This window comes from Agelaius tricolor, unplaced genomic scaffold (assembly GCF_023055355.1).
Source record: "Agelaius tricolor isolate 1412-34295 unplaced genomic scaffold, bAgeTri1.0.p SCAF_40, whole genome shotgun sequence".
NCBI classification, from domain to species: Eukaryota; Metazoa; Chordata; class Aves; order Passeriformes; family Icteridae; genus Agelaius; species Agelaius tricolor.
The window spans coordinates 57842-74827 of NW_027269300.1; the positions used below are offsets into that span (position 1 = coordinate 57842).

Sequence of the window (16986 nt, forward strand, 5' to 3'; positions counted from 1 at the left end):
ATCCCAAATTCACCCCAAAATTCACCCCAAAAATTCACCCCAAAATATCCCAATTTCACCCCAAAACTGACCCCAAAAATCCTAAATTTACCCCAAAATTCACCCCAAAATATCCCAAAAAATCCCAAATTTACCCCAAAATTCACCCCAAAAATCCAAATTCACCTCCCACCTCTGGCCCTGCTGTGAGTGACCCAAAATATCCCAAAATTGACCCCAAAAAAAAAATCCCAAAATTGACCCCAAAATTGACCCCAAAATATCCCAAATTTACCCCCAAAAACTCCCCAAAAATCCCCAAATTTACCCCAAATTTACCCCAAAAATTCACCCCAAAAAAATCCCAAGTTCACCCCAAAATTCACAAAAAATCCCCATAATTGACCCCAAATTTTCCCCAAAATGTCCCAAAATCCCCCAGATTTTTCCCAAAAATGATCCCAAATGTTCCCAACTTTTCTCCAGTGTCCCCCATATCCCAAAAATGTCCCAGAATGATCCCAAAATTGCCCAAATTGGCCCCAAAATGTCCCCAAATTTTACCCCAAAATGTCCCCAATGATGCCAAAATTGTCCCTAATTTGTCCCCAAAATGTCCCAAATTTTCCCCAAATTTTCTCCCATACTTGACCCCAAAATATCCCAAATTTTCCCCATTATTCACCCCAAAATGCCCCTAAAATGTCCCCAAATTTTACCCCAAAATGTCCCAAATTCACCTCAAATTGACCCCAAAATTGTCCCTAATTTGTCCCTAAAATGTCCCCAAATTTTACCCCAAAATTGACCCCAAAATGTCCCCCAAAATGTCCCAAATTCGCCCCAAATTTTCTCCCATATTTGACCCCAAAATGTCCCAAATTTCCCCATAATTGACCTCAAATGTCCCCAAATGTCCCTAAAATGTCCCCAAATCCCCCAAATTTTACCCCAAATTGTCCCCAAATGATGCCCAAATTGTCCCTAATTTGTCCCTAAAATGTCCCCAAATTTTACCCCAAAATGTCCCAAATTGGTCCTAAAATGTCCCGAAATTGTCCCAAAATCTCCCCAAATTCATCCCTAAAATGTCCCCAAAATGTCCCAAATTTCATCTAAAATGTCCCAAATTTGCCCCAAATTTTCTCCCATACTTGACCCCAAAATGTCCCAAATTTTCCCCATTATTTACCCCAAAATGTCCCCAAATTTTACCTCAAAAATTGCCTCAAATTGACCCCAAAAAATGTCCCCAAATGATGCCAAAATTGTCCCTAATTTGTCCCTAAAATGTCCCCAAATTTTACCCCAAAATGTCCCAAATTGGTCCTAAAATATCCCAAAATTGTCCCAAAATCTCCCCAAAATGTCCCTAAAATGTCCCCAAATCCCCCAAATTTTACCCCCAAATTTGCCTCAAATTGACCCCAAAATGCCCCAAATTTTACCCCAAAATACCCCAAAATTGTCCCCAAAATCTCTCCAAAATGTCCCAAATTTGCCCCAAATTTTCTCCCATACTTGACCCCAAAATGACCCAAATTTTCCCCATTATTGACCCCAAAATGACCCAAATTTGCCCCAAATTTTCCCCATTATTGACCCCAAAATGTCCCCAAGTGTCCCTAAAATTGTCCCCAAATGCCCCAAATTTTACCCCCAAATGCCCCAAATTTGCCTCAAATTGACCCCAAAATGCCCCAAATTGACCCCAAATTTGCCCCAAATGTTCTCCCATATTTGACCCCAAAATGTCCCAAATTTTCCCCATAATTGTCCCCAAAATGTCCTTAAAATGTCCCCAAATTTTACCCCAAAATGTCAAAATTGGTCCTAAAATATCCCAAAATTGTCCCAAAATCTCCCAAATTTGACCCTAAAATGTCCCAAATTTGTCCCAAATTTTCTCCCATACTTGACCCGAATTGTCCCAAAATTGTCCCATAATTGACCCCAAAATGTCCCAAATTGTCCCCAAAGTTTCTCCCATATTTGACCCCAAAATGTCCCCAAAATGCCCCAAAATTGTCCCCATAATTGACCCCAAAATGTCCCAAAATTTCCCCATAATTGTCCCTAAATTGTCCCCACATTTTACCCCAAAATGTCCCAAATTCACCTCAAATTGTCCCCAAAATGTCCCAAATTGGTCCCTAAAATGTCCCAAATTTGACCCTAAAATATTCAAAATTTACCCCAAAATTTCCCCATAATTGACCCCAAAATGTCCTTAAAATGTCCCAAAATTGTCCCTAATTTGTCCCTAAAATGTCCCCAAATTTCGCCCCAAAATGGTCCCTAAAATGCCCCCAAAATGTCCCAAATTTGCCCCCAAAATTTCCCCATTATTGACCCCAAAATGTCCCCAAAGTGTCCCTAAAATTGTCCCCAAATGCCCCAAATTTTACCCCAAAATTTGCCTCAAATTTTACCCCAAAATGACCCCAAATTTACCCCCAAATTTGCCCCAAATGTCCCCAAATTTGCCCCAAATGTTCTCCCATATTTGACCCCAAAATGTCCCAAATGTCCAAAATTTTCCCCATAATTGTCCCCAAAATGTCCTTAAAATGTCCCAAAATTGTCCCTAAAAATTGATCCCAAAATGGTCCCTAAAATGTCCCAAATTTGCCCCAAATTTTCTCCCATATTTGACCCCAAAATGTCCCAAAATTTCCCCATTATTGACCCCAAATTGTCCAAATTTGGCCCCAAAGTGTCCCTAAAATGCCCCCAAAATGTCCCAAATTTGACCCTAAAATGTCCCCACATTGTCCCAAAATCTCCTCAAAATGTCCCAAATTTCACCACCCAAATTTTCTCCATACTTGACCCCAAAATGTCCCAAATTTTCCCCATTATTGACCCCAAAAATGTCCCAAAATTTGCCTCAAATTGACCCCAAATGTCCCCAAAATCCCACAATTGACCCCAAATTTCCCCCAAAATGCCCTAAAATGTCCCCAAATTTGACCCTAAAATGTCCCAAATTTGTCCCAAATTTTCTCCCATACTTGACCCGAATTGTCCCAAAATTGTCCCAAAATTGTCCCAAAATTGTCCCCAAAATGCCCCAAATTGCCTCAAATTGACCCCAAAATGCCCCAAATTTTCCCCCATTATTGACCCCAAAATGTCCCCAAAGTGTCCCTAAAATGTCCCCAAATGCCCCAAATTTTACCCCCAAATTTGCCCCCAAATGCCCCAAATTTGCCCCAAATTGACCCCAAAAATGCCCCAAATTTACCCAAATTTACGCCCAAAATTGCCCCAAATGTCCCCAAATTTGCCCCAAATGTTCTCCCATATTTGACCCCAAAATGTCCCAAATTTTACCCCCAAAATTGATCCCAAAATGTCCCCAAATTGGTCCTAAAATGTCCCCCAAAATGTCCCAAATTTGACCCTAAAATATTCCAAATTGTCCCCAAATTTTCTCCCATACTTGACCCCAAAATGTCCCAAATTTTCCCCATTATTTACCCCAAAATGCCCAAAAAAAGGTCCCACAAATTTTACCCCAAATTTGCCTCAAATTGACCCCAAAATTGTCCCCAAATGATGCCAAAATTGTCCCTAAAATGTCCCCAAATTTTGCCCCAAAATTGACCCCCAAAATGTCCCAAAATGTTTCCCTAAAATGGTCCCCAAAATGTCCCAAATTTGACCCTAAAATATTCAAAATTTACCCCAAAATGTCCCCAAAATTTCCCCATAATTGACCCCAGAATGTCCCAAATTGTCCCCAAAATTCTCCCTAATTTGTCCCCAAAATGTCCCAAATTTGCCCCAAATTTTCTCCCATATTTGACCCCAAAAATGTCCCAAAATTTCCCCATTATTGACCCCAAATTGTCCCAAATGCCACAAATTTATCCCAAAATGTCCCAAATTTGCCTCAAATTGACCCCAAAAAATGTCCCCAAATGATGCCAAAATTGTCCCTAATTTGTCCCTAAAATGTCCCCAAATTTTACCCCAAAATTGACCCCAAAATGCCCCCAAAATGTCCCAAATTCGCCCCAAATTTTCTCCATATTTGACCCCAAAATGTCCCAAAATTTCCCCATAATTGACCCCAAAATGTCCTTAAAATGTCCCAAAATTGTCCCTAAAATGTCCCCACATTTTACCCCAAAATGTCCCAAATTCACCTCAAATTGTCCCCAAAATCTCCCCAAATTGGTCCCTAAAATGTCTCCAAAATGTCCCAAATTTGACCCTAAAATATCCCAAATTTTCCCCAAATTTTCTCCATATTTGACCCCAAAATGTCCCAAATTTCCCATAATTGACCTCAAAATGTCCCAAAATTGTCCCTAAAATGTCCCCAAAATGGCCCAAATTTTACCCCAAAATGTCCCCAAATGATGCCCAAATTGTCCCTAATTTGTCCCTAAAATGTCCCCAAATTTTACCCCAAAATGTCCAAAATGTCCCAAAATTGTCCCTAAATATCCCAAATTTTACCCCAAAGTTGATCCCAAAATGTCCCTAAAATGTCCCCAAAATGTCCCAAATTTACCCCAAATTTTCCCCCATTATTGACCCCAAAATGTCCCCAAAGTGTCCCTAAAATGTCCCCAAATGCCCCAAATTTTACCCCCAAATTTGCCCCCAAATGCCCCAAATTTGCCCCAAATTGACCCAAAATGCCCCAAATTTACCCCAAATTTACGCCCAAAATTGCCCCAAATGTCCCCAAATTTGCCCCAAATGTTCTCCCATATTTGACCCCAAAATGTCCCAAATTTTCCCCATAATTGTCCCCAAAATGTCCTTAAAATGTCCCCAAATTTTACCCCAAAATGTCAAAATTGGTCCTAAAATATCCCAAAATTGTCCCAAAATCTCCCAAATTTGACCCTAAAATGTCCCAAATTTGTCCCAAATTTTCTCCCATACTTGACCCCAAAATGTCCCAAATTTTCCCCATTATTGACCCCAAAAATGTCCCCAAAATTTGCCTCAAATTGACCCCAAATGTCCCCAAATCCCCAAAATCACAATTGACCCCAAATTTCCCCCAAAATGCCCTAAAATGTCCCCAAATTTGACCCTAAAATGTCCCAAATTTGTCCCAAATTTTCTCCATACTTGACCCGAATTGTCCCAAAATTGTCCCAAAATTATCCCAAAATTGTCCCCAAAATGCCCCAAATTTGCCTCAAATTGACCCCAAAATGCCCCAAATTTTCCCCCATTATTGACCCCAAAATGTCCCCAAAGTGTCCCTAAAATGTCCCCAAATGCCCCAAATTTTACCCCCAAATTTGCCCCCAAATGCCCCAAATTTGCCCCAAATTGACCCCAAAATGCCCCAAATTTACCCCAAATTTACGCCCAAAATTGCCCCAAATGTCCCCAAATTTGCCCCAAATGTTCTCCCATATTTGACCCCAAAATGTCCCAAATTTTACCCCAAAATTGATCCCAAAATGTCCCCAAATTGGTCCCTAAAATGTCCCCAAAATGTCCCAAATTTGACCCTAAAATATTCCAAATTGTCCCCAAATTTTCTCCCATACTTGACCCCAAAATGTCCCAAATTTTCCCCATTATTTACCCCAAAATGCCCAAAAAAAGGTCCCCAAAATTTTACCCCCAATTTGCCTCAAATTGACCCCAAAATTGTCCCCAAATGATGCCAAAATTGTCCCTAAAATGTCCCCAAATTTTGCCCCAAAATTGACCCCAAAATGTCCCAAAATGTTCCCTAAAATGGTCCCCAAAATGTCCCAAATTTGACCCTAAAATATTCAAAATTTACCCCAAAATGTCCCAAAATTTCCCCATAATTGACCCAGAATGTCCCAAATTGTCCCCAAAATTCTCCCTAATTTGTCCCCAAAATGTCCCAAATTTGCCCCAAATTTTCTCCCATATTTGACCCCAAAAATGTCCCAAAATTTCCCCATTATTGACCCCAAATTGTCCCAAATGCCACAAATTTATCCCAAAATGTCCCCAAATTTGCCTCAAATTGACCCCAAAAAATGTCCCCAAATGATGCCAAAATTGTCCCTAATTTGTCCCTAAAATGTCCCCAAATTTTACCCCAAAATTGACCCCAAAATGCCCCCAAAATGTCCCAAATTCGCCCCAAATTTTCTCCCATATTTGACCCCAAAATGTCCCAAAATTTCCCCATAATTGACCCCAAAATGTCCTTAAAATGTCCCAAAATTGTCCCTAAAATGTCCCCACATTTTACCCCAAAATGTCCCAAATTCACCTCAAATTGTCCCCAAAATCTCCCCAAATTGGTCCCTAAAATGTCTCCAAAATGTCCCAAATTTGACCCTAAAATATCCCAAATTTTCCCCAAATTTTCTCCCATATTTGACCCCAAAATGTCCCAAATTTCCCCATAATTGACCTCAAAATGTCCCAAAATTGTCCCTAAAATGTCCCCAAAATGGCCCAAATTTTACCCCAAAATGTCCCCAAATGATGCCCAAATTGTCCCTAATTTGTCCCTAAAATGTCCCCAAATTTTACCCCAAAATGTCCCAAAATGTCCCAAAATTGTCCCTAAATATCCCCAAATTTTACCCCAAAGTTGATCCCAAAATGTCCCTAAAATGTCCCCAAAATGTCCCAAATTTACCCCAAATTTTCCCCCATTATTGACCCCAAAATGTCCCCAAAGTGTCCCTAAAATGTCCCCAAATGCCCCAAATTTTACCCCCAAATTTGCCCCCAAATGCCCCAAATTTGCCCCAAATTGACCCCAAAATGCCCCAAATTTACCCCAAATTTACGCCCAAAATTGCCCCAAATGTCCCCAAATTTGCCCCAAATGTTCTCCCATATTTGACCCCAAAATGTCCCAAATTTTCCCCATAATTGTCCCCAAAATGTCCTTAAAATGTCCCCAAATTTTACCCCAAAATGTCAAAATTGGTCCTAAAATATCCCAAAATTGTCCCAAAATCTCCCAAATTTGACCCTAAAATGTCCCAAATTTGTCCCAAATTTTCTCCCATACTTGACCCAAATTGTCCCAAAATTGTCCCATAATTGACCCCAAAATGTCCCAAATTGTCCCCAAAGTTTCTCCCATATTTGACCCCAAAATGTCCCCATAATTGACCCCAAAATGTCCCAAAATTTCCCCATAATTGTCCCTAAATTGTCCCCACATTTTACCCCAAAATGTCCCAAATTCACCTCAAATTGTCCCCAAAATGTCCCAAATTGGTCCCTAAAATGTCCCAAATTTGACCCTAAAATATTCAAAATTTACCCCAAAATTTCCCCATAATTGACCCCAAAATGTCCTTAAAATGTCCCAAAATTGTCCCTAATTTGTCCCTAAAATGTCCCCAAATTTCGCCCCAAAATGGTCCCTAAAATGCCCCCAAAATGTCCCAAATTTGCCCCAAAATTTCCCCATTATTGACCCCAAAATGTCCCCAAAGTGTCCCTAAAATTGTCCCCAAATGCCCCAAATTTTACCCCAAAATTTGCCTCAAATTTTACCCCAAAATGACCCCAAATTTACCCCCAAATTTGCCCCAAATGTCCCCAAATTTGCCCCAAATGTTCTCCCATATTTGACCCCAAAATGTCCCAAATGTCCAAAATTTTCCCCATAATTGTCCCCAAAATGTCCTTAAAATGTCCCAAAATTGTCCCTAAAAATTGATCCCAAAATGGTCCCTAAAATGTCCCAAATTTGCCCCAAATTTTCTCCCATATTTGACCCCAAAATGTCCCAAAATTTCCCCATTATTGACCCCAAATTGTCCCAAATTTGCCCCAAAGTGTCCCTAAAATGCCCCCAAAATGTCCCAAATTTGACCCTAAAATGTCCCCACATTGTCCCAAAATCTCCTCAAAATGTCCCAAATTTCACCCAAATTTTCTCCCATACTTGACCCCAAAATGTCCCAAATTTTCCCCATTATTGACCCCAAAAATGTCCCAAAATTTGCCTCAAATTGACCCCAAATGTCCCCAAAATCCCCACAATTGACCCCAAATTTCCCCCAAAATGCCCTAAAATGTCCCCAAATTTGACCCTAAAATGTCCCAAATTTGTCCCAAATTTTCTCCCATACTTGACCCGAATTGTCCCAAAATTGTCCCAAAATTGTCCCAAAATTGTCCCCAAAATGCCCCAAATTTGCCTCAAATTGACCCCAAAATGCCCCAAATTTTACCCCCAAATGCCCAAAATTTGCCTCAATTTTACCCCAAATGTCCCCAAAATGCCCCAAATGTTCCCGAAATGCCCCAAATTTGCCCAAAGTGCCCCAAATGTTCCCGAAATGCCCCGAATTTGCCCCAAATGTGCCCCCAATGTGTCCCAGGCTGCTGAGCTCGGGGCGCGTGGGCAGCATCGGGGACGGGGCCTTCGATGGACTCGGAATGCTGGAGTACCTGTGAGTGTTACTGGTTTGTACTGGTTTGGACTGGGAGGGACTGGTTTGGACTGGGAATGGGACTGGTCTGTACTGGTCTGTACTGGGAATGGGACTGGGAATGGGACTGGGAATGGGACTCGGCGTGCTGGAGTACCTGTGAGTGATTGTACTGGTTTGTACTGGTTTGGACTGGGAATGGGACTGGTTTGTACTGGGAATGGGACTCGGCATGCTGGAGTACCTGTGAGTGCTTGTACTGGTTTGTACTGGTTTGGACTGGTTTGGACTGGTTTGGACTGGGAGGGACTGGGAGGGACTGGGGATGCTGGAGTACCTGTGAGTGATTATACTGGGTATACTGGTTTGTACTGGGAATGGGACTGGGAGGGACTGGGAGGGACTGGGGATGCTGGAGTACCTGTGAGTGCCAAACTGGTTTGGACAGGGAGGGACTGGTTTGTAGTGGTTTGTACTGGTCTGTACTGGTTTGGACTGGTTTGTACTGGGAGGGACTGGTTTGGACTGGTTTGTACTGGGAGGGACTGGTTTGGACTGGTTTGTACTGGGAGGGACTGGGGATGATGGGATACCTGTGAGTGTTACTGGTTTGTACTGGTTTGTACTGGTTTGTACTGGGAGGGACTGGGAATGGGGCTGGTTATACTGGTTATACTGGGAATGGGGCTGGGGATGCTGGAGTACCTGTGTGTGCCAGACTGGGTATACTGGGAGGGACTGGTTTGTACTGGTTTGTACTGGGGATGCTGGGGTACCTGTGAGTGGTACTGGTTATACTGGTTTGTACTGGGAATGGGGCTGGGAGGGACTGGGAGGGACTGGGAATGGGGCTGGGGATGCTGGAGTACCTGTGAGTGATTGTACTGGTTTGTACTGGTTATACTGGTTTGTACTGGTTATACTGGGAATGGGGCTGGGAATGGGGCTGGGTTTGATGGGGTACCTGTGAGTGCCAAACTGGGTATACTGGGAATGGGACTGGTTGTATTGGTTTGGACTGGTTTGGACTGGGAGGGACTGGTTTGTACTGGGAATGGGGCTGGGGATGCTGGAGTACCTGTGAGTGCTTCTACTGGTTTGTACTGGTTATACTGGTTTGTACTGGTTATACTGGGAATGGGGCTGGGAATGGGGCTGGGTTTGATGGGGTACCTGTGAGTGCCAAACTGGGTATACTGGGAATGGGACTGGTTCTATTGGTTTGGACTGGTTTGGACTGGGAGGGACTGGTTATACTGGTTTGTACTGGGAATGGGACTGGTTATACTGGGAATGGGGCTGGGGATGCTGGAGTACCTGTGAGTGCCAAACTGGGTGTACTGGGAGGGACTGGGAGGGACTGGGGATGGGACTGGTTATACTGGTTTGTACTGGTTTGTACTGGTTTGTACTGGGAATGGGACTGGGGATGGAGATGCTGGGATACCTGTGAGTGTTACTGGTCTGTACTGGTTTGGACTGGTTTGTACTGGTCTGGACTGGGGATGCTGGAGTACCTGTGAGTGCTTGTACTGGTTTGGACTGGTTTGGACTGGTTTGGACTGGTTTGGACTGGTTTGGACTGGGAATGGGGATGCTGGAGTACCTGTGAGTGTTTCTACTGGTTATACTGGTTTGTACTGGTTTGGACTGGTCTGTACTGGTTATACTGGTCTGTACTGGGAATGCTGGAATACCTGTGAGTGTTTGTACTGGTTTGTACTGGTTTGTACTGGGAGGGACTGGTCCATACTGGTCCGTACTGGTCCACACTGGTCCATACTGGTCCGTACTGGTCTCTAACTGGTCCGTACTGGTCCATACTGGTCCGTACTGGTCCGTACTGGTCCACACTGGTCCATACTGGTCCGTACTGGTCTCTAACTGGTCCGTACTGGTCCATACTGGTCCATACTCGTCCATACTGCTCCATACTGGTCTATACTGGTCCATACTGGTTTATACTGGTCCATACTGGTCCATACTGGTCTCTAACTGGTCCATACTGGTCCATACTGGTCCGTACTGGTCCGTACTGGTCCCTACTGGTCCATACTGGTTTATACTGGTCCGTACTGGTCCGTACTGGTCCCTACTGGTCCATACTGGTTTATACTGGTCCATACTGGTCCATACTGGTCTCTAACTGGTCCATACTGGTCCATACTGGTTTATACTGGTCCGTACTGGTCCATACTGGTCCATACTGGTTTATACTGGTCCGTACTGGTCCCTCCCAGGTTCATCGAGGATTCCCAGCTCGGCTCCGTCTCCCCAGGGGCTCTCAGGGGACTCCGGGGGCTCCAATTCCTGTGAGTGACCCCAAAACGGCCCCAAAATGGCCCCAAATGGCCCCAAATGGCCCCAATCCCTTCAATGTCCCCAAATCCTCCCAATGTCCCCAACGTGTCCCCAAAGTGTCCCCCAAGTGCCCATTGCTGTCCCCAAATCCCCCAAAATGTCCCCAATCCCATAAATGCCCCCAATGTCCCCTTTAATGTCCCCTTTAATGTCCCCATTTGTGTCCCCAGTGTCCCTGTTTGTGTCCCCAATCCCATAAATGCCCCCAATGTCCCCATTAATGTCCCCATTTGTGTCCCCAATGTCCCCATTTGTGTCCCTGTAATGTCCCTGTTGATGTCCCCATTGATGTCCCCGTTTGTGTCCCCGTTTGTGTCCCTGTAATGTCCCCAGTGTCCCCGTTAATGTCCCCGTTTGTGTCCCTGTTAATGCCCCAATGACATAAATGCCCCCAATGTCCCCGTTAATGTCCCTGTTAGTGTCCCCAATGTCCCCGTCAATGTCCCCGTCAATGTCCCCAATGTCCCTGTTTGTGTCCCCGTTTGTGTCCCCAGTGTCCCCGTTTGTGTCCCCGTTTGTGTCCCCGTTTGTGTCCCCAATGTCCTCGTTTGTGTCCCCAGTGTCCCCGTTTGTGTCCCTGTAATGTCCCCGTTTGTGTCCCCAATGTCCCCATATGTGTCCCCATTAATGTCCCCGTTTGTGTCCCCGGTGTCCTCGTTAATGTCCCCAATGTCCCCGTTTGTGTCCCCATTAATGTCCCCTTTAATGTCCCCAGTGTCCCTGCTTGTGTCCCCGTTTGTGTCCCCGTTAATGTCCCCAATCCCATAAAAATGTCCCCAATGTCCCCGTTTGTGTCCCCAATGTCCCCGTTACTGTCCCCGTTTGTGTCCCTGTAATGTCCCTGTTGATATCCCCAATGTCCCCGTTTGTGTCCCCATTAATGTCCCCGTTAATGTCCCCGTTAATGTCCCCATTTGTGTCCCTGTAATGTCCCCAAACCCCCACAATGTCCCCGTTAATGTCCCCGTTAATGTCCCCGTTTGTGTTCCCGATGTCCCCATTTGTGTCCCCATTAATGTCCCCAATGTCCCCATTACTGTCCCCGTTTGTGTCCCCCTTTGTGTCCCCAGTGTCCCCAATGTCCTCGTTAATGTCCCCAATGTCCCCAATCCCATAAATGCCCCCATTGTCCCCATTAATGTCCCCATTAGTGTCCCCATTTGTGTCCCCAATGTCCCCGTTTGTGTCCCCGTTAATGTCCCCATTTGTGTCCCCAATGTCCCCATTAATGTCCCCATTTGTGTCCTCAATGTCCCCAAACCCCCCCAACGTCCCAAATCCCCCAATGTCCCCGTTTGTGTCCCCGTTTGTGTCCCCAGTGTCCCCTTTAATGTCCCCAATGTCCCCAGTCCCATAAATGCCCCCAAATCCCCAATGTCCCCGTTTGTGTCCCTGTAATGTCCCCATTTGTGTCCCCAATGTCCCCATATGTGTCCCCGTTAATGTCCCCGTTTGTGTCCCCAGTGTCCCCAATGTCCCCATTAATGTCCCCGTTTGTGTCCCCATTAATGTCCCCTTTAATGTCCCCAGTGTCCCCGTTTGTGTCCCTGTTTGTGTCCCTGTAATGTCCCCGTTAATGTCCCCAATCCCATAAAAATGTCCCCAATGTCCCCATTAATGTCCCTGTTAATGTCCCCGTTAATGTCCCCGTTTGTGTCCCCAGTGTCCCCAATGTCCCCATTAATGTCCCCATTTGTGTCCCCATTAATGTCCCCTTTAATGTCCCCAGTGTCCCCAGTGTCCCTGTTTGTGTCCCTGTTAATGTCCCCGTTAATGTCCCCGTTTGTGTCCCTGTAATGTCCCTGTTGATGTCCGCAATGTCCCCGTTAATGTCCCTGTTTGTGTCCCCATTAATGTCCCCATTTGTGTCCCTGTAATGTCCCTGTTGATGTCCGCAATGTCCCCGTTAATGTCCCCGTTTGTGTCCCCGTTAATGTCCCCGTTTGTGTCCCCATTAATGTCCCCAATGTCCCCGTTTGTGTCCCCATTAATGTCCCCGTTGATGTCCCCATTTGTGTCCCTGTAATGTCCCCAGTGTCCCTGTTAATGTCCCCGTTTATGCCCCAGTGACATAAATGCCCCCAATGTCCCCGTTTGTGTCCCCGTTAATGTCCCCAAGGTCCCCATTAATGTCCCCGTTAATGTCCCCAATGTCCCCGTTTGTGTCCCCGTTTGTGTCCCCATTGTCCCCAATGTCCCCGTTTGTGTCCCCGCAGGAGTTTGGCCAACAACAACCTGGAGTCACTGCCCAGGGACCTCTTCAGGGACCTGGGGACACTGAGGCACCTGTGGGTGACACTGGGGACATTGGGGACATTGGGGGGACATTGGGGACACTGAGGCACCTGTGGGTGACATTGGGGACATTGGGGACACTGGGGACATTGGGGGGACACTGGGGACATTGGGGACACTGGGGGGACATTGGGGTGACATTGGGGACACTGAGGCACCTGTGGGTGACACCGGGGACACTGGGGACATTGGGGTGACATCAGGGACAATGAGGCACCTGTGGGTGACACTGGGGTGACATTGGGGACACTGGGGACACTGAGACACCTGTGGGTGACACTGGGGTGACATTGGGGGGACATTGGGGACATTGGGGACACTGGGGGGACATTGGGGACATTGGGGACACTGGGACACCTGTGGGTGACACCGGGGACATTGGGGACACTGGGGACACTGGGGGGACATTGGGGACACTGGGGGGACACTGGGGACACTGGGACACCTGTGGGTGACACCGGGGTGACATTGGGGACACCTGTGGGTGACATTGGGGACACTGAGACACCTGTGGGTGACACCGGGGTGACACTGGGGACATTGGGGACACTGAGACACCTGGGGGTGACACTGGGGTGACATTGGGGACATTGGGGACACTGGGGACACTGAGACACCTGTGGGTGACACTGGGGTGACATTAATGGGGACATTTGAGGGGCTTTGGGGACATTTGCGGGGCTTTGGGGACATTGAAGGGGGCGTTGGGGACACTGGGTGGCTCGGGGGGTCGGTGTCCCTTTGGTGTCCCTTTGGTGTCACTCTGGTGCCACTTTGCTGCCGTTTTTGGTCACTTTTTGTCCCTTTAGTGCCACTTTGGTGCCATTTTTGTCCCTTTTTGGTGCCATTATGGTGACAAATGTCCCCACTGTCACTTTGGGGATATTTTGGTGCCATTTTCGGTGCCATTTTTGCCCATTTTTGCCCCTTTTTGCCCCATTTCCAGCGACCTGTGCGGGAACCCCCTGGTGCCATTTTTGCCCCATTTTTGCCCCATTTTGGTGCCATTTTTGTCCCGTTTTCCCCCATTTTCAGTGACCTCCGCAGGAACCCCCTGGTGCCATTTTTCTCCCATTTTTGTGACATTTGTCCCCATTTTTGTCCCATTTTTGCCCCGTTTTTCCCCATTTCCAGGGACCTGCGCGGGAACCCCCTGGTGCCACTTTGGGGATATTTCGGTGCCATTTTTGCCCCTTTTTTGCCCAAATTTGCCCCTTTTTTCCCCATTTCCAGTGACCTGCGCGGGAACCCCCTGCTGCCACTTTGGGGATATTTTTGGGATATTTTGGGGATATTTTTTGCCCATTTTTGCCCCTTTTCACCCCATTTCCAGGGACCTGCGCGGGAACCCCCTGGTGCCATTTTTGCCCCATTTTGGTGCCATTTTTGCCCCAATTTTGCCCCTTTTTCCCCCATTTTCAGTGACCTCCGCAGGAACCCCCTGGTGCCATTTTTCTCCCAAATTTGTCCCTTTTTGTCCCATTTTTGCCCCATTTTTGTGACAAATGTCCCCATTTTTGTCCCATTTTCAGCGACCTCCGCGGGAACCCCCTGGTGCCATTTTCGGTGCCATTTTTGCCCATTTTTGCCCCTTTTTCCCCCATTTCCAGGGACCTGCGCGGGAACCCCCTGCTGCCACTTTGGGGATATTTTGGGGATATTTTGGGGATATTTTTTGCCCAAATTTCCCCATTTTCACCCCATTTCCAGTGACCTGCGCGGGAACCCCCTGGTGCCATTTTTGGGGATATTTTTTGCCCATTTCTGCCCCTTTTTGCCCCATTTCCAGGGACCTGCGCGGGAACCCCCTGGTGCCACTTTGGGGATATTTTGGGGATATTTTGGGGATATTTTTTACCCAAATTTGCCCGTTTTTTCCCCATTTCCAGGGACCTGCGCGGGAACCCCCTGGTGCCGCTTTGGGGATATTTTTGGGATATTTTGGGGATATTTTTTGCCCATTTTTGCCCCTTTTCGCCCCATTTCCAGGGACCTGCGCGGGAACCCCCTGGTGCCATTTTGCCCCATTTCGGTGCCATTTTTGCCCAAATTTGCCCATTTTCCCCCCATTTTCAGCGACCTGCGCGGGAACCCCCTGGTGCCATTTTCGGGGATATTTTTTGCCCAAATTTGCCCCTTTTTGCCCCATTTCCAGTGACCTGCGCGGGAACCCCCTGGTGCCATTTTCGGTGCCATTTTTGCCCCTTTTTTGCCCAAATTTCCCCATTTTTGCCCCATTTCCAGCGACCTGTGCGGGAACCCCCTGGTGCCATTTTCGGTGCCATTTTTGCCCCATTTTTGCCCATTTTCTCCCCATTTCCAGCGACCTGCGCGGGAACCCCCTGGTGCCACTTTGGGGATATTTTGGGGGATATTTTTGCCCCATTTTTGCCCCTTTTTGCCCCATTTTCAGTGACCTGCGCGGGAACCCCCTGGTGCCACTTTGGGGATATTTCGGTGCCATTTTTGCCCATTTTTGCCCGTTTTTTCCCCATTTCCAGTGACCTGCGCGGGAACCCCCTGGTGCCATTTTTGCCCCATTTTGGTGCCATTTTTGACCCAAATTTGCCCCTTTTTGCCCCATTTCCAGGGACCTGCGCGGGAACCCCCTGGTGCCACTTTTGGTGCCATTTTTGCCCATTTTTGCCCCTTTTCGCCCCATTTCCAGCGACCTGCGCGGGAACCCCCTGGTGCCACTTTGGGGATATTTTTGCCCCATTTTTGTCCCAAATTTGCCCATTTTTTCCCCATTTCCAGTGACCTGCGCGGGAACCCCCTGGTGCCACTTTGGGGATATTTCGGGGATATTTTTTGCCCATTTTTGCCCGTTTTTTCCCCATTTCCAGGGACCTGCGCGGGAACCCCCTGGTGCCATTTTTGGGGATATTTTTTGCCCATTTTTGCCCCATTTTTGCCCCATTTCCAGGGACCTGCGCGGGAACCCCCTGGTGCCACTTTGGGGATATTTTGGGGATATTTTGGGGATATTTTGGGGATATTTTTTGCCCATTTTTGCCCCTTTTTTCCCCATTTCCAGGGACCTGTGCGGGAACCCCCTGGTGCCATTTTCGGTGCCATTTTTGGTGCCATTTTTGCCCAAATTTCCCCATTTTCACCCCATTTCCAGGGACCTGCCCTGGAACCCCCTGGTGCCACTTTGGGGATATTTCGGTGCCATTTTTGCCCATTTTTGCCCGTTTTTTCCCCATTTCCAGGGACCTCCGCAGGAACCCCCTGGTGCCATTTTTCTCCCAAATTCGTCCCTTTTTGTCCCATTTTTGTGACAAATGTCCCCATTTTTGTCCCATTTTCAGTGACCTGCACGGGAACCCCCTGGTGCCATTTTGCCCCATTTTTGCCCCATTTTTGCCCCATTTTTGCCCCATTTTTGCCCCATTTTTGCCCCTTTTCGCCCCATTTCCAGGGACCTGCACGGGAACCCCCTGGTGCCACTTTGGGGATATTTTGGGGATATTTCGGTGCCATTTTTGCCCAAATTTGCCCCTTTTTTCCCCATTTCCAGGGACCTGCGCGGGAACCCCCTGGTGCCATTTTCGGTGCCATTTTTGCCCATTTTTGCCCCAAATTTCCCCGTTTTTTCCCCATTTTCAGTGACCTGCGCGGGAACCCCCTGGTGCCGCTTTGGGGATATTTTGGGGATATTTTGGGGATATTTTTTGCCCAAATTTCCCCATTTTCACCCCATTTTCAGCGACCTCCGCCGGAACCCCCTGGTGCCATTTTTGCCCCATTTTCGGTGCCATTTTTTGACCCAAATTTCCCCATTTTCACCCCATTTCCAGGGACCTGCACGGGAACCCCCTGGTGCCACTTTGGGGATATTTTGGTGCCATTTTTGCCCAAATTTCCCCATTTTTGTCCCATTTTCAGCGACCTGCGCGGGAACCCCCTGGTGCCACTTTGGGGATATTTCGGTGCCATTTTTGCCCATTTTTGCCCGTTTTTTCCCCATTTCCAGTGA

General features: G+C 46.9%; 1 protein-coding gene across 1 annotated transcript in view; it reads left to right on the forward strand.

Annotated features, from left to right (window-relative positions):
• The window catches only part of LOC139603600 (leucine-rich repeat LGI family member 4-like), a 53459-nt gene that overhangs the window by 13857 nt on the left and 22616 nt on the right, over positions 1-16986 (forward strand). Inside the window, exons 4-6 of the mRNA XM_071454491.1 lie at positions 8298-8369; positions 10589-10660; positions 12926-12997. Of these exons, the coding sequence (XP_071310592.1) occupies positions 8298-8369; positions 10589-10660; positions 12926-12997 (216 nt within the window). The remainder of the gene's footprint in view (positions 1-8297; positions 8370-10588; positions 10661-12925; positions 12998-16986) is intronic.